The sequence below is a fragment of the Gracilinanus agilis genome, chromosome 2 (assembly GCF_016433145.1).
Source record: "Gracilinanus agilis isolate LMUSP501 chromosome 2, AgileGrace, whole genome shotgun sequence".
NCBI lineage: Eukaryota > Metazoa > Chordata > Mammalia > Didelphimorphia > Didelphidae > Gracilinanus > Gracilinanus agilis.
Window position 1 is genome coordinate 484905276 of NC_058131.1, and position 23430 is coordinate 484928705.

General features: G+C 38.6%; 1 protein-coding gene across 1 annotated transcript in view; it reads right to left on the reverse strand.

The window, feature by feature from the left end:
- Window positions 1-1773: 1773 nt before the first annotated feature.
- The window catches only part of ALKBH1 (alkB homolog 1, histone H2A dioxygenase), a 35503-nt gene continuing 13846 nt past the window's right edge, over window positions 1774-23430 (reverse strand). Inside the window, exons 4-6 of the mRNA XM_044664964.1 lie at window positions 12207-12297; window positions 4244-4437; window positions 1774-3040 (exon numbers count right to left, since the gene is read on the reverse strand). Of these exons, the coding sequence (XP_044520899.1) occupies window positions 2626-3040; window positions 4244-4437; window positions 12207-12297 (700 nt within the window). The 3' untranslated portion in view covers window positions 1774-2625. The remainder of the gene's footprint in view (window positions 3041-4243; window positions 4438-12206; window positions 12298-23430) is intronic.

A 23430-nucleotide genomic window follows, 5' to 3' on the forward strand; every position in this document is an offset into this window, starting at 1 on the left:
AGGCAGGAAGTGTAGGACAAGCAAGATGATCTGTTGAGGTTATTAGTACAGACTAATGAATGAATTTTTGACAGAAACTTTTCTGGCAAGAGAGAGATCTGGGGGAGTTCAGAAGGCAGCTGACATCTCTATTTCATACATGCCTCGGTCTATACTGCAGTGTATATTCTCCCTCCAGATACCACACACAGACTGGATGAGATGACACATTTCAGGGTCTTTATAGCATTAACACTCTTTCCTATGATGCACCTCAGTCTCACAGAGGACTCTTCATGAAGAGGAAAACGAAACTTTCTCTTATGTTTAAGGTTTAAATTTAGGTTCCAAGAAATAGCTTATAGATATATTCTTCCATATCAGGGCTGACTTTTATCTGTAGATATACATCATCTGAATGGGGGAAAAGGGTCATACTTTGATCTGGATGGTCAAAAATTATCCACTGTATTTTTAAGTATGAGTTTAGTATCAATTCTAAAAGTTGTAAAAAATTCTAAAAGGTAATTGAGTTGAAGCAACTTGACGGGTCACACAGCTCACACAGGAAGTATCTGAGGTCACATTTGAACCCAGGTCTTCCCAACTCCAGGCCTGGAGCTTTTCCACTGTGCTACCTAGCTACCTGCACTGTAATTTTTTCTCTGCCAATCACACAATCCCCTTATTAGACTCATTTTGAAAAAATATTATTTCTCAATTATTTCTAAGAAACAGAAAAGGATCATCTGGCATTAGTATTAAGTACAGATAGGAAATCAGAATATAGAGCATGCAGGAAATATAGACTTTACATAAATCCTAATTGCTGATAAGATTTGCTTCGCATTGTGCTTTGCACAAACAGGTAGGCTGGGATATTTCATTTGCTATAATAGCAAAAACCATATTATTATAACATGTTTCTGTTAAAGAGTAGTAATAACTATGTAATTTTAATTTCCCTTCATTTGAATCATTCTCTAATTTAAATTTTGGACTTTTCTACCCCAACGATTCTACAAACCATGTTTATATCCTGCCCTATTGGGTTAAGGCCTTTATATTGTTATTGTAGAGTCATTATGCAGTCACGTCCAACTCTTTGCGACCCCATTTGGGGTTTTCTTGGCAAAGATACTGTGGGTGGTTTACCAATTCCTTTTCTAGATCATTTTCTAGATGAGGAACTGAGGCAAACAGGGTTAAATGAGTTGCCCAGGGTAACATAATGTCTGAAGATGGATTTGAACTCAGAAAGTGGAATCGTCCTGATTTGAGGCCTGGCATTCTATCCACTATGCCACCGAGTTGCCCTACAAAAAAAGCCTTTTAGTGGGCGTGGCCAGAACTTAGGATACAGGCCATAAACTTACCCATTGACAACATTTTTGAGGACTTCTGGGAAGCACTAAAAACCCATTATCACAATAGTACAAATCAACATGTTTCTATCACCACACCCTTATGAGGATGGTAACAAATATTTCCTTTTTATAAATGAAAAAATGCAGGCAGAGATGAAGTGACTTGTTTGAGATTATAGTGAGTTGTATCAGTGGGAATAAAAGATTAGAGCCTAATGCCTGGAGCATTTCCCAAGCTGCCTCCTGACAGACAAATATCCAGCCATTGCAGGATATCAAGTGATATTCCCTCCCATGCGAGAGCATCACAAAGAGAACTCAATGTGCCAGCAGCAAGGCAGGGAGGTGTTCTGAGAAAGCAGCCAGAGGGCTCTAGCAGCATGAACACAGAAAATAGCTATAAAGAAAAAAAAATCCCAGACATATGAACTCTTCAAGACAGATAGTGATCTTTAATTTAAAACAGAGTCAGTTTATTCCTGGAGAAAATAGTGACAGAACACCCTGGGACTTGGAATTTGACTCCGACAATTAAAACTGCATTTAAAAAGCTGATAGAGAAGAGTTGGGAGTCCTAAAGAAAATGTTTTAAAAAACCTGCTGTTTCCTTTATTTGGATTAAACATATTTATCTGCTGGGCAAGAAAGATAGCTCCTGATTCATTTCTTTTTTTTGAAGGATAAGATTTACAACTTCACTGTTTGGTGTGTGCACCATTTTCCTTTGAAAAACCAGGACAGGAGTGCAGAGACTGAAGGGGAATCAAGGCATAATCTAAAGAGGTAAGAAGATGGCATGAAGGGTGGTAGAGGATCAGATTTTTCTCAGTGGTTTCCTAGAGAGAGCAGATGAATCTCTCTCTTAACAATTAATGTTCATCTAAGCCTGTGACATCTAAAAAACCCAGAGACATGAAAGTTCATCATTAGAAATGTTGGCAAAGGACCAGCCCTGAAGGGAATCCTGTTTTTTGAGTATTTTATATCTCCATGGACAACTGAGGCAAGCTTGCAAGCTGGTATGGGATATGTATCATGTGTCAAGTCTTACTGGGATAAGAATGAGTGAATTCTTCATAAAAGTGATAAACCAGGCTGTTGTGTTTTTGTTTTTTCCAGAAAGGTTTTCACAGTCTTAGTGCAATCAATGAGGAACTCTTCTGTTTGTTTTTTCTAGTGAAAACTTCACATGAGCCGGCTCCTCCAGATGAGGCTCATGGCAATATCAACTGTGACAGTAGATTATAGGACCTGCCTAAGTATTTGGGTCACCCAAATCTCAACTGTTAGGGTTCATCCTGGGCCGCTTTGCTTCATTATTTTTATTGTCAAGGTGGCAAGCATTTTCGCTTGTGGTCTCTGTTTCTCTTTCCTCCCAGTCTTGGCCAGGGGCCAGCACTTGCCGCACAGTCATGTTAACCCGAGCTGTTTGTAGATAGTTGGCACACACTTGCCAGTCCTCCAAAGAACAGGGTTCTGCAACTGAACCTGCAGGTAAGGCATCTGGGAGTGGTATCTCCAGGCAAAGAGGCAGGCTTGTCCCATCAAAATTTGGGAGGACTCGTGGGACAGCGTGGTTCAATAGACGGCTGAATCCTGACATCACCATGATGTCTCCACTATGCATAAACATGGCTGTGGGGACTTCGTCTCTTTTGAGGCCACCCAGAAGAAAGATGGCCGACTGTCCAAAGCTACAAAAAGTACAGAAAAAACAATAATGAATTTTAGCTACTGGCGGCAAAACTATTCCAAATTAATAATGCTATAGCTACAAATTAGCAATACTATTGAGTCCTAAATTTAAATTCTGTACTTTTCTTAAAAACAAAAACAAAAACCTCTTTACTGCCTATCTTAACAACTCTAAGTATGAAAAGCAAGGGCTAGGCAAATGGGGTCATGTGACTTGTCCATGGTCACACAGCTAGGAAATGTTTGAGGACAGATTTGAACACAGGACATCCTGACTCCAGGCCTGGCATTCTATCTACTATGACACTTAGCTGCCCCAATTCTGTCCTTTTCTATGCCCCAACTACTCTACAAACTGTGTTAACATACTGCCCTATGGTCTTAAAGCCTCCTATAAGAAGTGGCCAAAATCTGATATACAGTATGGGCCATAAACTGAGCCCAGACAGCACTTTTGTTCTTGCAGTGCACCAAAACCCATTAATACTATGACAAAAAAATGACATATTGATAAGTTGCTAGATTATAAATTAATAAACCACCGAGTTACTATATTATTTGTTAGTATATTTTTATTGATGTTCAAGTATTTTAATAAAGATGATTAAAATATTTTATCTTTTTAGGCATAATTAGTGAGGTTTACGGTACAATCAATTATATTTTAAGTTCTGGTGCAGCACTTATACATAATGAAAAATCTGGACAAATCTGTTGTCTGAGGACCGACCTGAGTTCTGAAAAGCTACTTAAAGAGTGATGACCATCTCCACACAGAGAGTGTAGTCTCTTATCAGTTGAAGCAGCATTCACACCAACAGAATCATACATTCTTGACTTACTATGGTAAGTAAAAAATAAGTAATTTACATAGATCAAAAACTGATTTTTAGGGACATTAGGAGATTGGGCTGTTACTTTTCAATCTAAGAGATTAGAAAGCTCTATTTTATGCTATTTTACTGCCCTGCTCCATAGAGCCCTGGCACTGTATCTCAGTCACAAGAATCAGTCCTAATGTAGCTTAAAGAGAGTTGGCTAACTCTCTTTCTAATGAGAGAAACTCATTTAATTTATGCCTGGTCTTGAGAGGAAAGATCATTATGAAGCTGAACATTAAATACCATTTAACCTTGATGCTTAGCTTAAACAAGCTTAAGACAAAAAGGAGAATCACAAACCTCCTTCTTCAGATTGATTACCTAAAGGACAGGAGGGGCTTGGAGTGATCTAGTTCTGATCTGTCGACATGGATCCCCAATGTGGAATCTAATCGATAGTAATTGAGGATTCCAGCCTCTGCTTGGAAGCCCTGAAACCCACACGCAGCAGCCACTTGTTCTGAGAGGTAAGCCAGGTCCGGGGGGAAAGGTGTGTAGTGGTCGGCAGAATATGTCTTTAATAGAAATAGAAGGGAAAGGGAAAAAAAGATTAAAAAATTAGGAAAAGAGAAAGCAGTTGCATTTTCTCAGTTACCACTGCAAAACAATCAATGCCAATATTAATATTCTTGCTCATCACTCTATGGCTAATATCCTGGCTCTTAGGGATATAAAGGCCACAGTTTGTTAGTTTGGGGTTTCTCAGCCTGTGAAAGAAGCTGTGTCACTGCAATAATGCATTTGGCATAATGCTTACAAGCAATGGCTCAAAACATACTTTGAATTTTGGCTCCTGGATCATCAGAAGGTGATACCTAAAAATAAATACTTTCTTCTCCCAAGCTGGCTATGAATTGACACCAGTAATTAAGTCACCACTTCCAGCACCAACACTCCCTCATATTCTTTCTCCTTAATAATCTAAGTCTTGGGGGCAACTAGGCAGCTCAGTGGATTGAGAGCCAGGCCGAGACAGGAGGTCTTGGGTTCAAATTTGACCTCAGACACTTCCTAGTTGTGTGACCTTGGGCACGTGACTTAACCCCCATTGCCTGGCCCTTACTATTCCTTTGCCTTGGAAACACTACACAGTAGTGATTCTAAGACAGAGGGTAAGAGCTGTAAAAAAAAAATCTAGGGGGCAGCTGGGTGGCTTAGTGGATTGAGAGCCAGGCCTAGAGATGGGAGGTTCTAGGTTCAAATCTGATCTCAGACACTTCCCAGCTGTGTGGCCCTGGGCAAGTCACCTGATCCCCATTGCCTATCTTTACCACTCTTCTGCCTTGGAGCCAATACACAGTATTGACTCTAAGACGGAAGGTAAGGGTTTAAAAAAAAAAAATCTAAGTCCCATGTGCCCTCTCTTGTCATAAAATCTTTGTGACTTGACAATTCAGGAACCTGCCAGGGCTGTAGTTTTATTTTTATTTTATTTTATTTTATTTTTTTATAACCCTTAACTTCTGTGTATTGACTTATAGGTGGAAGATTAGTAAGGGTGGGCAATGGGGGTCAAGTGACTTGCCCAGGGTCACACAGCTGGGAAGTGTCTGAGGCCGGATTTGAACCTAGGACCTCCCGTCTCTAGGCCTGGCTCTCAATCCACTGAGCTACCCAGCTGCCCCAGGGCTGTAGTTTTGATGAAAATTTCAACCTCATAGTTTGCTTTGCAGACATAAAGCTAAAACATATCTTGGCTAAGTATGTCTGCAGCCTCCTGAGAGACTGCTCTCTTGTTTAGGTACTCCTTCCCTTTTATCCCTCTTTCCTAGCCAAATCCAAATGTGATTAAGAAGTCTATTTTTATCTCAGATCTTTACCAGTCCCCAAGTATCTATGACTGGACCAGCTATTGATAGGTTAGAATGAGCAACAGCTTTAGGCCAAATGATTTGAACTCAAGTCGTCCTGACTTCAGGTCTAATGTTCTAACCATTGAGCCAACCAGATGCCTTCATTTAGGTCAGTGGTTCCCAAACTTTTTTTGGCCTACTGCCCCCTTTCCAGAAAAAAATATTACTTAGCCCCCCGGAAATTAATTTTTATTTTATTTTAATAGCAATTAATAGGAATGATAAATGCACCTGTGGCCATCACCTCTCCCCTGGATTGCTGCAGCACCCACCAGGGGGCGGTGGCGCCCACTTTGAGAATCACTGATTCAGGTCAATAGCAGGCTGATGGCACATGTTTCTCAAAGCAGGTAGAATAACTTGAACATGTTTTTGCCTCTTTGCTTTTAACCTTGCTAGCAGCTCAAGAATCTGCTTTTCTAGAATGTTCTACCTTTTATCAGAATTGGTCTAATAAAGACATCATTCCATAAGGTATTGCCACTTGAGCCATATCACTCTATGAGACAGAGAATATAAACCTCCTTATCCTTTTTATTTTAATGGATGAATAAGCTGAGGCTTGAGTAAGTAAAATGACTAGTCTAAGGTTATCCTGCTGGTAAGTGGCAGAGACAGGATTTGAAACTCAGCTCTTCTAACACCAGGCTTAACACTTTACATTAAACCAGACCCTGCCCTTTGTAACGAGTTGAGATAGTAAATGGGACTAAAGTTGCTATTTTAAAAAAATCTTTGCTTTCTGTCTTAAGCAGAGCCAGAGGGACAAGGGCTGGGCAAATGGGGTTAAGTGAATTGCCCAGGGTCACCTAGCTAGGAAGTGTTTGAGACCAGCTCTGAACCAAGGTCCTCCCAACTCCAGGCCTGGCTCTCTATCAACTGTGCTACCTAGTTGCCCCTGAAGTTGCTATTTCTTACATTTCTGATTTGAGAAGTCCCTTCCTCCCTGCCTTCTTTCCTTTCTCCTCCCTTCTCCCTCCCCTTTTTCCTTTTTCTTTTTTTCCTTCCCTCCCTCCAGTGTTCCCATCCATCCTGCCTTCCCTTCCTCCCTCCCTCCATTCCTTCCTTCCTTTCTTCTTTTTCCCTGTCTTAGAATTGATACTAAGCATTGAATCCAAGGCAGAAAAGCTTTAAGGGCTAGGCAATTTGGGTTAAATGACTTGCCCAAGGTCACTCAAAGTTCCTTTTCTTATTTCCTAATGAATGCAAATTTCCAGAACTGGGATGTAGGAGGAGAACTAAGAGAGAGTAGTGTCATAAAAACCAAGAGGAAAGAGTATCCAGGAGAAGGAGGAGGTCAGCTTTGCCAAATGATGCATTGAGGTTAAGGATTAGATTTAGCAATTAAGAGATCGCTGGTAAGTGTGGGGATAACAATTATAACAATTTCAGTCTAATGATGAAATTGGAAGCCAGAATTAAGAAGGTTGAAAAAGAGTGAGAGGAAGGGAAACAGAAGCAGTGGAGAGGTAGCTAGGTGGAACATTAGATAGAACACTGGGTTTAGAGGAGGGAGGTCTTGAGTTCAAATCCAGTCATACACCAGCTATATAATCCTGCGCAAGTGACTTGACTTTTTTCTGCTTCAGTTCTGTCACTTTTAAAAAGGGGATAACAAAAGCACCTAATGTTTATTGATTATTGAGAGGAAAAGTAAGAGAATATTTATAAAGCATTTTATAAACCTTCAAGGGCTAAATAAATATGAGCTATTATTATTAAGGTAGATACTAAATTTTTTCACACTTAGCTGAGAAGCATGATGATAGCTAGTGGGAAAGATCTATTAATCAATTAATAAATACTTAAGTGCCTACTATATATCAGGCACTGTACTAAGCACTGGGGATATTTAAAAAAAAAAAAGATAGAAGATAGTTCTTACCCTCAAGGAGCTCACAATCTAATGGGGGAGACAAGAAGCAAACAAATATATACAAAGCAAGCTCTATTCAACTTAAATAGGAAATGATTAATAAAGAGAAGGCACTAGACTTATAAAGGATTGGGAAAGGCTTCCTGCACAAGGAGAGATTTTTTTGTTGGAATTTAAAGGAAGCCAAAGAGGTGAGCAGTTAAAACAGAGGAAGAAGAACATTCATGGGGCAGCCAGAGGAAATGCCTGGAGCTGAGAGATGTGGGGTATATTGATCACAAAACTGCCAAAAGGCAGCTTCATACAATCAAAGAATAAGGTAAAATAAAGTTTAAGAAGACTGGAAAGGTAGGATAAGGCTAAGCTATGAAGGGCTTTCAATGCCAAACAAGAGCATATTGTATTTATTCCTGGAGACAATAGGGAGCCAGTGGAGTTTATTGAGTAGAGATGTATAGTTAGATTTGCACTTTTTAAAAAATAACTCTTATTTTCTATGTTTGCATCATAATACATGTATAACCCAGATCAAACCACCTGACTGCACCAGGAGGGAGAGGGGAAGGGAAGGGAGGGAAAGAGATAAGTTTGATCATATAACTTAGGAAAACTTGTGCAGAAATATGTTATTAAATGTAATTGGCAAAAAAATTAAAATAAAAAATTTAAATTAACCCGTATTTTCTGTCTTAGTTACACTTCTAAGACAGAAGGGCAAAGGGGAGGCAACTGGGGTTGTGATTACTCAGGATCACACAGCTAGGTCAGATTTGAACCCAGGTCTTCCCAACTCCAGGCCTGAAGCTCTGTCTGTTGTGTTTCCTAGCCTCCTCGGGAGCTGCACTTTAGGAAAATCACTTTGGTGGCTGAATGGAGGATAGTCTAGAGTGGGGAAGAGACTTAATACAGGCAGATTTATTAGCAGGTTCTTGCAACAGTCTAGACATGAGATGATGAAACAAACTCCTGAAAATCTGACTCCTGAAATTAGACCCTCATAGAATACTATAATGGAAAGTTTTTCAAGATGAAGATGATCCAGACGTAGAGGTGGTTCAAACAGATGCTGTGTTAAATGATCAGACTCATTTAAGCATGTATAATTTTCTCTCAGGATCTCTCAGTAAATCATTCCTGCTTGAAGAAAAAGGTTCTTCAAAACTTGGGCCTCCAGAGAATATATAGGAACTAGTCAACTTGACCCACTAACAAAGAAATGTGCAAAAACTTTCAAAGAAAAGAATCTGAGAGCAGAACTCAAAATGTTCAGCTTTCCAAGTAAACCTTAAAGAAAGTAGCCATATAGAATCAGTTTTATCTGCTCAAGAGAACAAGATGGATGAAGGAGATGGCAAAAATGAGAAAGTTAAAAAATGAACTGCTCACCTACATCATGTAAAGAATGGTTGTTGGTGCATACATCTTTCTTGTGGAATTCTGAGATCCTAAAGGAAATTAACCCCAATAGTAGTAAGGCTGCTCATTTTGATATAATGTATGAAACCCTTCCAGAGGTAGCTGACAACTTGAATCTTAATAGCTCCCATAGCCCAGAGTCTGGTGATGCAGTAGGGCAGAGTAGTTCAATGGCTAATGATGTTTTAATGGAAGAGTCGATGAGAAAAACATCACATACTGAAGAAAGAAACTTGGATTCTGAGGTAACTGAAGGAGATTTAAGTCTCTTAAAAAGTCAATGTCTGAGAAGAAGAAAGAGTTTCTTCAGTTTTCTCCTGAAACACTTCCAAAGCATGACTTAAAGTGGTTTGTACTTCAAATAACATGGAAACAGATGATGAATTTAATTCTCTAGGCAATTTTCTTGCTCTCTACACAGACAATGTAAGACTTCTCTATGGAAGTCTCTTAATGAAAGAAAATCTCTTTCACCACTCATTAAATTTTCTCTAGAGGAATGGAGACTGAGGCTCACAAAGTCAAACAGTTTTGGAGAAATTTTACCTCATTTAAAGAAAGAAAACAAGTTGGATAAAAGGCTTAAACCCTCATCTAATTTAAAGGCTGAAGAAGATGAAGCAGCTGCACAATTAATTGAATTTGGATGGATTTAAGTAGAGGATACAATATAGAATAAAAACTTATTTGAAATCTAAAAAAAGTATTAATTCTAAATAAGAGTTAAAAAAAAAGAATTTCAGCTATTTATTTATTGAAATAAAACCCTTACCTTTTTTTTAACCCTTAACTTCTGTGTACTGGCTTATAGGTGGAAGAGTGGGCAATGGGGGTCAAGTGACTTGCCCAGGGTCACACAGCTGGGAAGTGTCTGAGGCCGGATTTGAACCTAGGACCTCCCATCTCTAGGCCTGACTCTCAATCCACTGAGCTACCCAGCTGCCCCCTTAACCCTTACCTTTTAAATAAAAACATTACCTACTCAATACTATGTATCAGTTCCAAGTCAGAAGAACAGCAGAAAGGGCTAGGAAATTGGAATTAAGTGACTTGCCCTGGGTTACCCAGCTAGGAAGTTATCTGAGGCCAGAATTAAACCCAGGACTTGCTGTCTCCAGGCCTGGTTCTCTATCCATGAAGCCATCCAGTTGCCCTGAATTTCAGAGTTCTTAAGATGGAAGTGGATCACTTGTGAATGATGGCAAGATCAAGGGGATGATCATCCTTGTGTGTGGATGAGGAGGTCATGGGAACTGAATAGATTATGGAACTGAGAAATTAGGATATTTGAAGGTACCTCAACATGTATCTTGGAAATCCCCTAGATTAGATTAGAGAAAGGGCTGGTGGTAGGAAAAGAGACTATGAGGAAAGCAGTGAACTCCTTGAGAAAGTAAGAAAACTGTCCTGGGGGGCTGAATATAATGGTCACCAAGATGATCATGTGAACCTTAAAGGAGGAGAAAATGCCAGACAGAATGAGAGTACAGAAGAGGCAACAGGGAGCAAAAAGTAGTGAAACTCCTCGTAGGAACCAGTGTGTCAGGGGCTATGAAAGAAAGTTGAGCCAGTACCAGAAAGGATGGCTAGGAATGCACCTGGAGGGAGTCAAGTCTCAGTGAGTGCTGTCAGATGAATGAAGCAAGAGAGGAAAGGTTTTAAAATGAAAGAAAGTTATTTACAGAGTAGGAATTCCAAAAACTAGAGTGGAAGAGACAAGTAAATCTGAAGAGTCAGCTTTCCTAGGATATGGAGAGTAAGAAGGAGTAGGAGTATACTATCACTGGAGAATGAGTTCATGGAGGTTATCTATGGATAGTAAAATTCTGTTGGTGAAGGCAGGTGCCTAAATGGTTCAAGGTCAGCCTTCAAAGTCTTGGCTCAGCCTTCTTTTTGCACAGTCTGATGGTAGGTGGTTTAGTCATTAATACGAATTGCAACTGCTCAATAAACTAAAAAACTACAATGACAACCCAACAGCTAACGATCCATACCTCATCCTCTTTCCTCAAAGCCCAATTTTAATGACATATCTTTCATAGATGATCTTATCACCTATTTTACTAAGAATAAGGCCTTATTCCACTCTTAATCTTAACCTCTCCTTCTGCTTTCATGAATTCATGCCACTATCTCCATGCATGAAATACATTATCTTCAAAGCTGTCTATTGAGAGACCTCTATTTTGAAGAGCATGAGCAAGTCCTAATCCCTCCATGAAGCTTTCCCTAATCTTCACAGCTAAAAATGATCTTTCCTATCTCACATTTCTTATATCACTTTGTCTAGAAATTTTAAATCCTTGTCATATTGACATCATCTTTATCTCTGCACAGGTTTTATTTTCTCTTCTAGATTATAAACTCCCTGAGGACAAGAAGTTGTTTAAAGAACTGCACAGCATATGGCAGACACTTCATTATTATTTGTTAAAACACTGCTCTTGAAAAAGTAGAGTGGGCAGCTAGGTGGCTCAGGGGATTGAGAGCCAGGCCTAGAGATGGGAGGTCCTAGGTTGAAATCTGACCTCAGACACTTCCCAGCTGTGTGACCCTGGGCAAGTCACTTGACCCCCATTGCCTAAAATAAATAAATAAATAAAAACTGCACAGCATATGGCAGATACTTCATTATTATTTGTTAAAACACTGCTCTTGAAAAAGTAGAGAGTGGGCAGCTAGGTGGCTCAGTGGATTGAGAGCCATATATAGAGAAAGGAGGTCCTGGGTTAAAATGTGAACTCAGAAACTTCCTGGTTGTGTGACCCTGGACGAGTCATTTAACCCAAATGCCTAACTCTTACCACTTTTTCTATCTTGGAACTGACACTAAGTATCAATTCTAAGACAGAAGGTAAGGGTTTTAAAAAGTGTAGATATAAATTCATGACACAGCCCTATAATAAAGGAAACTCTAAAAAGTTCTGAAAAAGACAAGTTATAAGGATCACTACTTTCTCTTGACATATTATTCACTTCTCCTTGAAGAGTTTTAAGAGAGATATTAAGAAAAAGTGAATGAAAAGGACCAACCATCAAATCTGATAACTTGGGTCTACTCAGGAAATTGAATCATTTAAGCTAAAGAAGCATGAAACTAGAAAAGATCAGAATTGGAAAAAAAAATTAAATTTAATACCTTATTGTCCCAGTTGTAATGGTAGCCCAGGGTCACCCAACGTAGTTTTTCTAGCAAACTTCGAGGTCTCTTTTTATTCACATCTTTATTTCTGAAAAGTTTGGGGACAAAGGTGAGTTTATTAAATTCAAGTCACAACACTTGTAACACTGTATAGCTCCTTTATTTTAGTATGAACTCAGTGTTCCAAAGATATTGTCTAGTGTAAGTACTGTTACCCACAGTTGCAGTTACAGGAAACAAGGAAAGTTAAAAACTATTTAACTGATACCATAATGACTTCCAATAGAGCAGCCCAAACTGGTTGTTGCTACTTCTGGTACCAACTTTTTGCTTTATTCCTCTATTAAAAGAGATCAAAAGAGGAAGGAGTAACTCTAAAATCTCAATAAAGACACAAGGCAGAATGTGACTAAAATTAACTAGAAGGGATTAAAAGCACCATGGATAAATGAAAACTTGGCTAAAACAGTATCTCCATTTTGGCTTTGCTAAAAGGAAGATATTAATCACAGCTATCACTACTTTTATACTAATGATGGTTTCTTGAATTGCTGGTTGGGAAAAATTATTTTGGAAAAATACAGTATATAATTTTTTAAAATTGCCATCTTTTTTTGCCCTGGATAATGTAGCTTGGATAATTGAGATTTAAATAATAATTTAAAGCTTTGTTCTAATCGAGTTGGTTTCTGACATTCCCCTTTTCAAACCACAGAAACATACTTTATCTACAACTGTATCCTTTCTGGCCAAATCTAAGGGTGCAGAGATACATACCGCTGTTGGGGGAAGAGGCTTGGATAGCTTGGATAGCTTGGCAAATCAATATATCTTTATTAAGTACCTGATATGTGTCAAGCATGTAAGTTCCATGAACCAAAGGTAAGCATGGTCAAAAAGGAAATGGAAAGGTTAAATATCAGTTATCTTGGGTGTCAGTGAACTTAACTGGAAGGAAACGCGTGACTTTAATTCAGGTGTTCACAACATGTACTACCATGGGCAAGAATCCCTTAGAAGAAATGGAGTAGCCCCATAAGTCAAAAAGAAGAGTGAGGAAAGCAGTACTGAGATATACTATCAAAACAGAATGATGGAGACAGCTGGGTAGCTCAGTAGATTGAGGGTCAGGCCTAGAGATCGGAGGTCCTAGGTTCAAATCCGGCCTCAGATACTTCCCAGCTGTGTGACCCTGGGCAAGTCACTTGATCCCCATTGCCCACCCTTACCACTTTTTTACCTATAAGCCAATAAAAAGAAGTTAAGGGTTTAAAAAAAAAAAACCAGAATGTTGTCTGTTCAAATCCAAGGCTAACTGTTCAACATCACAGTAATACAAGTCTATCCTCTAACCACTGATGCTGAAGAGATGAAAGCTGATCAGTTCTATGAACACTTAACATTTTCTAGAAAGAATACCTAAAAAAGATATCACATTCATTATATTCATTATAGGAAATTGGAACACTAAAATAGGAAATCAAATTAGAAGAGGCAAGTTTGGCCTTGTACTTTAAAATGAAGCAAGGCAGAAAATAATAAAATTTTGTTGAGATAACTCACAGGTTATAGTACAAGACACTAGCACTATAGCTATATCAGAATAAAGAGCCAGTGCATGAGGACCAGGAGAACCATGTATATAGTAACGGAAATATTATATGATGATCAACAATGAACAACTAAATTATTAGCAGGAAAACAAGATTTCAAGATAATCCCAAAGGGCTCATGATAAAAATACTATTCATAGCCAAAGAAGAAACCATTGAAATGGGATTGCAGATCAAAGCACATCATCTTTCCTTCACAAAATTTTTATTGTATGTATGATATGTGTCTTGTCATGGCATTGGAAATATGGAAATATGTATTACATTAAATCACTGGTATCACCTCTATTTACCATCTTGGAGAAACAGGAGAAAGAGGGAGAAAGAGAATCTGAATTGCAAAATGTCCAAAAGCAATTGTTAAAAATTGTTTTTACATGTAACTGAAAAGAAAATTTAAATTTAAAAAAAAAAAAAAAAGGCCAGACTGGACCATGGCCCAATCTATTCAAGTGATGGTGAACCTTTTAGAGACTGAGTGCCCAAACTGTACCCTCATGCCACATATGAGCTGCCCCCTTACCCCAGACAGGGAAAGGAAAAAGTGCTCCCATTGGCCTCCTGGGCAGAGGGGTAGGTGAAGTGAGAAATTTTCTCAGGCGTACATGGAGAGGGAGCAGTCTTCTACAGCACACATATAATAGATTTGCCAACATGGGTCTATTCTACAGTTGCAACATGAGCCCAAGCTAGTAAAAGTCCTTAGCCAATTCCTTAGCCTGAACTAGGGGCCTTGCATGAAGCCTCAAACAGTAAAACCTATGACACTGGATTTATTTATTTTTTACTTTTAATTTTTCCAGGTTATATTTTTTCCTCCACATTATTTATTTATTTTGGGGGGATATTTTCCATAGTTACATGATTCATGTTTTCAACCTCCCCCTTCCCCTCTCAGAGCTGACAAGCAATTCCCCTGGTTTATACATGTCTTATTAATCAAAACCCATTTCCACATTATTCATATTTATAATAGGGTAATCTTTTAAAACCACAACCCCAAATCATATACCCATATAACCAAGTGATAAATCATATGTTTTTATTTTGTGTTTCTACTCCCATAGTTCTAGATGTGGATAGTATTCTTTTTCATAAGTTCCATGGGATTGTTCTTGATCATTGCATTGCTGCTAGTAGAAAAGTCTATCACATTTGATTGTCCCACAATGTTTCAGTTACCATGTACAATATTCTCCTGGTTCTGCTCCTTTCACTCTGCATCAGTTCATGGAGGTCTTTTCAGTTCTTATAGAAACCAAGCAGTTCATCATTCCTTATAACACAATCATATTCCATCACTATCAGATACCACAATTTGTTCAGCCATTCCCCAATCGAGGGATGCCTCTTCATTTTCCAATTTTTTGCTACCACAAAAAGCACAGCTATAAATATTTTTTGTACAAACACTTAAAAAAAATCTCTTTGGGGTACAAACTTAGTAGCGGTATTGCTGGATCAAAGGGCATGCATTCTTTTAAAGCCCTTCAGGCATAATTCCAAATTCACAACTTCACCAGTAATGCATTAGTATGACACTGGATTTATATCTCTCAGGATCATAGCAAGGGGATGGTACCACACCCACCTGGAGATTGTGTGGAAGAGGAGACAGAGAAGGGCAGAGACCAGAAACTAGTGCTCTACCAGGAGATAGTTTAATTTGTCTGAGAAGACTTCATGATGGAGACCCTACCCATGGCTCAGAAGTATAGATGGGATTTAGATAAGTAGAGAAATGATAGAAGTAGGGAAGTAGAATGAGTATAAGAGAATAAGGTTAGAACACTTTCTCAGTACTTACACTCAATCAAGTAACTGGAACTTGATTAGCTTCAAGAATTAATTAAAGAAGAAGGCAGCTAGTTGGTACAGTGGATTGAGAGGTAAGGTCTAGAAACAGGAGGTCCTGGTTTCAAATCTGGCTCTAGATACTTCCTAGCAATGTGGCCTTGGGCAAGTCACTTAACCCCCATTGCCAAGCCCTTATTGCTTTTCTGCCTTGGAACCAATACATAGTATTGATTCTAAGATGGAAGGCAAGGGTTTAAAAAAATTTAATAAAAGATTTGGGTTATGGTGACTATAACATATGCTGATAAATACAATTATTATCAATATGAAAAGAAATTTAACATCAGATTTTCAGAGGAAAATATTTACTGATTCTGAGACACAATATGGTTATGATATAAACAATTAAAGATTATAATCTATATGCTATAGACAACAAATTAGTTCTTTAATGACTAAAGTAATATAGCTGAACTGCAGTATATTAAGCCACTGCAGTCAGCTGAGTCAGGATTACTGTAAATTAAAAATGTATTAAAAGTCAAAGAAAAGGATTTGTTGGTGCCCTCCTCTGGAGAGCTAAAGAACACACTGCTTTAGAAGACCCATCATTCAGAACTCAGCTATAGATATGTGCACAGTTCTTCAAAACTCTTTAATGTCTGCACTAAGATGCAAAATAACATCTGACTCTACAAGATATACAGTAGTAATGGGGCTATTTTGGTTAATGATGATTACAAATATGGCTCCACTGAGACAAAGATGTCATATAGTGTTTTTAAGAGTGTTTTTTCTCTTTCAAGGCTTCTAGTTTATATTTTTAAGACAGAAAATAATGCTAATGTAAGAGGACAGTGATTTCACATAAGTAGTTATGATTTTTCAATTATGTTGAAATTTAAGAATGATATATAAGCATTGATAATCAGAATGATGCGGAACTGTTAAAGATGTGTGGGTGATAAAAAGACCCTTTATTTTATTTTTTTTTAAACCCTTAACTTCTGTGTATTGGCTTCCTAGGTGGAAGAGTGGTAAGGGTGGGCAATGGGAGTCAAGTGACTTGCCGAGGGTCACACAGCTGGGAAGTGTCTGAAGCCGGATTTGAACCTAGGACCTCCCGTCTCTAGGCCTGGCTCTTAATCCACTGAGCTACCCAGCTGCCCCCTCCTTTATTTTTTGACAAATATTTTTATTGATGCCTTTTGTTGCTAGAAAAGAGTCTCTTGTTTCCTTATCCATTTTGAGCCGTCCCTTGTAACAAAAACAGGGTTGGGGGAAAGGACAGGAGAAGGGGGGGAAGGCAGTTCATCAAAATCAACACATTGAATGTTATCTTCAAATGTATTTTAAGATTCTGCACTTAGTTCCCCATTTGTTGCAATGTAACTTTCTTAACTTTTCTACAGGGCCAAAATTGATCATTATAATTTACCATATTTAGTTTTATGTTACTGTTCTTTTATTGTTTAATTTATTTTATTATTTCATATTTATTTAATTGTTCATTCGACTTATACTGATGTACTTGTGTATATATACTATTTTCCTGCTTATCTTTATTTTGCTTTGCATCAGTTCATTAAGTTTTCCCATATTTCTTTTGAGTTCTTAATATTTATTGTTTCTTAATCCAATTCATGTGCCAGTGTAGGCATTCCTCCATCACTGATTACCTACTTTGTTTCTAATTCTTTGCTGCCACAATAAGTGCTGCTATGAATATTTTGGTTTATGTGGGACCCTTCTTTCTATCTCTGAATTCCTTGACTTTTTGATCGAAGAGTGTGGTCTTTTGAGAAACTTTTTAAATTTTAAACCCTTACCTTCCCGTCTTAGAATCAATACTGCGCATTGGTTCTAAGGCAGAAGAGTGGTAAGGGCTAGGCAATGGGGGTTAAGTGACTTGTCTAGGGTCACACAGCTAGGAAGTGTATGAGGTCAGATATGAACCCAGGGCCTCCCGTCTCTGGGCCTGGTTCTCAATCCACTGAGTCCCCCAGTTGCCCCTCTAAGATACTTTTTAAAAAGCATATTCTAGATGGCACTCCAGAACAGCTAGACCAATTCACAACTTCAGCAAGTGTACCAGTTTACCAGTTTTCTCACAGCCCTTCCAAAATTGCTTCTATGATAAATAACTTGATCCCTATCCTATTTGAGCAGACTCCTACTCATCTTAAATCAATGATTTTATTCTTCTGTTAAGAGCCAATCAATATTATCTAATTTAAAGTGATTCCACTGGGACAGTGATTATTTCTTGATATTTCTTTTGTATTAACAAACATGGGGGTTAGGGGTTATTGACATACATTTCGTCAGCTAAGGATAATTAATACATTTTAATACAAAATATAATTAGGAATTGTAGACTAGGTTTGTAGTCAAATAGATTCATTTCTCTTATGTTAAACTTTAACTTTCTAGCATGACTTGTAAGATTATAGAAAGAAGCCTCTATTCTAGGCCTGAACATTTAAATACTTCATGATAGAGATGTCATAAGCTTCAGTGAAGAGCTCTCAAGAGCCCCTCCCTCTACCCTGTGTCACTTATTTCTCATGACCCACTCTAGGCAAGCCTGGGTAAGGAGTTGAACCCAACACTTAGCAACCTCGCTTGGGCACATTAGCCCAGGGTCTGTTGCTAAAGAGATGTCACTGTAGGAAAGGGGGCGGGGGGGGGGGGTTGGGGGTGCGGATGGTGGTGCTGGTTGCCACATTCTTTTGTGTCAACATGACTTAGAGGTTTATTAAGAGTTTGGAATCCACCAATGAAATCACACACTTTGTACAAACACTGCCTGGACCATCCAAGCACATAAAGAATAGGTTGGGCCCTGAAGGGCATAAAAGCTGTGCTCTGGATAAAGTAAGGTTTTCAGATCATGAGGAAAATTTGGGATCCTATTTGTTGGAGAAGGCCAGGTCCCTCTAATAAATAGTTATTGGCTCAGAGCTGTGCTTCAGTTGTTTTATTGCAGATTGGGCAGATTTTTTGGCATTATACTTCTTTCCATCCTTTATCTTTGGATTTTCTGGGTAAGGTGAAACCTCAGTACTGTTTTGGTCTGCATCTCTGATTTGGAACAAATGTTCACATGATGTTAATGGTTTCTAGTACTTCCTTTGAGAATCACTTATTTTTATCTTTTGTTCACATTCATGGTGGCCTGGCTAATGGTCTTGTATTTTTGCTTAATTCTCTATATATCCTGGATATCAGGCCACATCAGAGATATGTAATAGAAAGCCCTTTCCTTTCAAAAACAATAAATACAATCAAGATGAAAAAAGTTATCACAATAAACATTGGAAGAGATTTAATAGAAAATTTCACTGTGGGAGAAAATTTTTGCCTCTCTATGGAGAAACAGGTGGTTTTTTTGTCAGTTTTTCAGACACACAAAGGCCCAAGAGTTTGCTTCTTCCTTCAGGTCATCTCCTGAGTTCCATTTTTTATTTTGTCTCCACATTCTCTGGCATTAAAGTCAAAAAACAGTTTCAATCGCTGTTCCCTCAGTTGTAAACGTAAAAGGAAACATTAATTCTTGGGGAGCTCTAGAAGTTACTGCTGCCTAGCTAATATTCCATAGACTTCCAGAGAATACATGAAGGAAGGCACCAGGGTCCCAAGGACCTTCTTAAAAAAATTTTTTTTAACCTTTGCCTTCAGTCTCAGAATCAATACTATGTATTGGTTCCAAGGCAGAAGAGCAGTAAGGGCCAAGCAATGGGAGTCTAGTGACTTGCCCAGGGTCACACAGCTAGGAAGTATCTGAGGCCAGATTTGAACCTAGGACCCTCCCATCTCTAGGCCTGGCTCTCAATCTACTGAGCCACCAGCTGCCCCCAATCCTAAGGATCTTGAGAGAACTTACATGAGCACTGAGACTTTTAGGGAATCAGAAGTAATTTCAACATTGAAGTTGTTGGGATTTTGTTGTTTCCAGTAAGAGTCTGGACAGTAGCCTTGAGGGGAAGTGGAAGAATATAGTTAGGGAAGATGGGTGGTGGGGTGTGAAGAATACTTTTTTCCAGAGATAAAAGCTTTCAACATGTGAGTGCCTCTCTAATCTCAAAAGGGGCTGCATGATCTAAAGAGAAGTTGGATGACTGACCATTTTGAAGGAATACTGTAGATGGGATTCATGCTATAGTGTGAATGGATTAGCTAAATTAGAAGACCATGGGTAGTGAAGAAAAAGAATGTTGAATTGTATTTTTTGTTAATAGCATTTCTATGTAAAATCATTTATTTTCTTAAACTTCCAGTTTTGAAGGTCAGGCTGAAAGGGTTCACTTTCCAAAGCTAAAGTAATTTACTTCCAGGCCTCAAGGTCAACTAATTGAGCTGAGCTGGATCTTTCTGTCTTTTGTTAGAGGCAGGGTGGAGACTTGTTCCTTCTTTATCTGTAAACTAGAACATTCTTCCTAAAGCATTTGAAAACAGGGCTGGTCTGCAACAGTGAACTGTCACTCACTTGAAGAGTGGGTGGTCCTTTCCTCGGTAATGAAATAATGGGGGAGGATTTGGTTTCTCTAAGTTCATAGGTCTAAAGGATGAATTGTCAGGTCAATTAGAAAAAAGTCATACCTCCCTAAAGAAGGAGGTCAGGTTTTTCATATAAGACACAGACTGGAGGTACCCATCTTTTGTTAATAAACCGCATGATCCTTATAATAAATGTTATTCTAGGAGAAATGGCTTCATATGCTATAGGAGCATTCATATCTGTCTAGATATTCTTTGTCTCTACTTACATGGCCTTCATCACTTCTGATCAAAGATGTTGCAAAATTGACTGCCAGTTTTTAACATTTATTCTCTCTAATCCATAGAGCTCTCAAAACAGTTTTTCCAAAAGAGAAGTTTAACCATAAAATTTTGTTATTTAATAACCTTTGGTTGCTCTTTCTTGCCTCCGGGACAAAATATAAATTCCTTACCTTGGCATTTAAAGCTCTTCATAATTCAGCTCCAATCTACATATCCAGGCTTATTTCACTTTATGCCCCTTCACATTCTCTGAATTTCAGTCAAACTGGTCCACTTGCTTTTCCTCAAACCTGGCTTTCCATTTCCTATCTCTGTGACTGTCCATAGACTACGCCCAGTGTTTGCCATGTACTCCTTTCTCATCTCCCCCTCTTAGAATCCCTATTTTCCTTCAAGGCTTTTCTTTGCCTCCTCCTATCTCTCCTGACAGCCCCCACTTCTTACTCCCAGCTGTGAAAAGTTCTATCCCTCCTCAGATGATTACATATATATTTATTTATCTCTATGTTGTATCCACTCAACAACCTATAAGGTTCAACCATTAACTATTTTCTCTTTGTATCCACAATGCCCAGCATGTCTTGCATATTCTTGTTGGAATGGATTAGAAATGCACTAAAGTATACTAGCACCCAACAGCTTTAAATCTCTGTCCAATCATTCAAAAGACCATATTTTTATACCAAAAAGAACCCTAAAATATGGTACCAAGGTCATTCAGAAAATTGTCTATTTTCTGTCCAACTCCTGACTTCTTCCTTTAGGCATTCATTTTGAGGATGATGGATGTATAGGCAGACAGCTTTCTCTCCTTGGCAAATGTGCCCACAGAGCCCATTGATCACTTCCTAACATGGCTGAGTGCTTCATAAAAGTACTTGGCAGCCATTACCATGCCTTTTCCCCCATTTTGTCTAAGAAGACAAACAAATCCCTTTATACATTTTGGACAAGGAAAAGGAAGAAAACCATTTATTTTGGGGGTCTTTCTCTTCTACTTCAGTTATTATAAAAGAATTGGATTCTTTATCATCTATAGCCTGTCAACTGGATGAGTATCAAACTCAGTACCCTGCTTACCTCAAGAGTAGAAATCTTCCTTTCCTCCAGAAAAAAAGAGCTCTAAGCTCTTGCACAAGCTAAGTGATTTTATATACATTATAATAATTCCCAATTTTGTCAGCTTTTGGTGAACATGACTGATAAAATGAGCCCTTTACTCTCAAAACAGGTAAAGAACAAACAGTGACAGAATCTGTGTTTCTTCCCTCCTATGATGTTTTTGACAGCACATCACATTCACCATATATAGCTATGGTTTCTGACGTGCTTTTTTTCTCTCCTTTTTAAAAAAACTCAATTTCATTTTATTTTTGGTTCCAAATTCTTTCCCTCCCACCTTCCCCTCTCCCACCACCTACTGAGAAAGCAAGAAGAACAAAACACACCCTATTTCTTTCTGTAAGAAACTCAGTCTTTCCCTAAAGTTCAGGGATTTTTCTTTCATTCTTTTTAATCTGAGTTCTGTCTTTGGTCACAATGGCACAGTGAACAGCTTCTCCTAAACTCTACTTTCTATCTCGAAACAACAAAAAAATGCAGCAAGGTAACAACAAAATAAAACAAAAGATAGAAATGCTACCATAATAATCCTGATAGAAAAAAGTTAATAGCATCTGGCTCAACTACTAGCTCCTTGCAGCCACAGAAGGCTATTGGGACTATCAGCAAACATGGCAGATCTCATTCACAGTCTCCACCTGCCACTCTGAAGTTAACCATGGCCTCTCAAAGTCTGTCTCACTCTTCTCCCTGTGAAGCACTTTCAAGGGACTCTCCTGCCCTTGAGTAAGGAGAAGTTCATGGGTTTGCTCAGCTCTAGTGATCTGAGTGAGGAGAGGTAGATAAGCACAAGATGAAAAATGGCCCCATAAACAGTAGCACTATCTGGAACAGAGGGAAAGAGGCTCTGGAAATGGCTATGATGTAAAATGAAAAGGATGAAGAGTATATTTTAAAAATTAAACTAATTCAACCCTTAGGGGAAATTTTATTTATCTAAACATTTATATGAACAAAAGGTTTTAAATGTGTAATGAAGACAATAAGAAAACCAAGAAACTAGCATTCTAATCCAAACCAACAAGCACTGATCATGTGCCTACTATGTATAAAACATTGTGTCAGGGGCTAGAGGTTCATATACTAGTAAATAGGTAAGTATATAAATGATAAATCTTTGTTTTTTCAGGTTTTTTTATTTTTATTTTTTTTTTAGGCAAACATGGGTCTGGTGTAGGTGGCAGGTGTTAGGTGACTTGAATCCAGGTCCTCCCCACTCCAGGGCTAGCACTATATTCACTGAGCCACCCAGCTGCCCCTGTACATGAAAAATCAAAGACAGAGACAGAAAGAGTTACCCACTGAGAGAAAGACAGAGAAAGAGAGAAACAGAATACTGCCTAGGTCAGGTGATCAGGAAAGGCTTCCTAGAAGAGGCGGCACATCAGCTGACTTTTGAAAGAAACTAAGGATTCTAAAGGGAAGCAAGACAGGAGGCATTGAATTCCTCATGGGGAAAGCCATTGTAAAGATGTAGAGCTGGAAGATGAAAGGCTCAATTGGGATGGTAGGGGAAGCAGACCAATTTGACAAGAATGAAAAGCACATGAAGGGAAGTAATGAAAAAGAAGTTAGGAAAGGCAGGCTAGAGTCAGATGGGAACGATGTTAAGTGTCATACAGAAGAGTCTGGATTTTGACCGAGAGACAAAACACAGACATAGAAGCAAGGAAATGACACAGTCAGATGGGCTTCAGGAAAATTATAGTAGCCATGGTCAAGATGGATTGGAGAATAGAGAGTAGAATCCAATTCTTTAGCTGTTGCATGAGTCAAGATATGAGAGGTGGAGAGGTGAAGAAGTCAATCAAGAGAATGAAGAAAGGTATGTATGGTGAGTCATAATCTCATGTCCTTCCTTCCTTCCTTCCTTCCTTCCTTCCTTCCTTCCTTCCTTCCTTCCT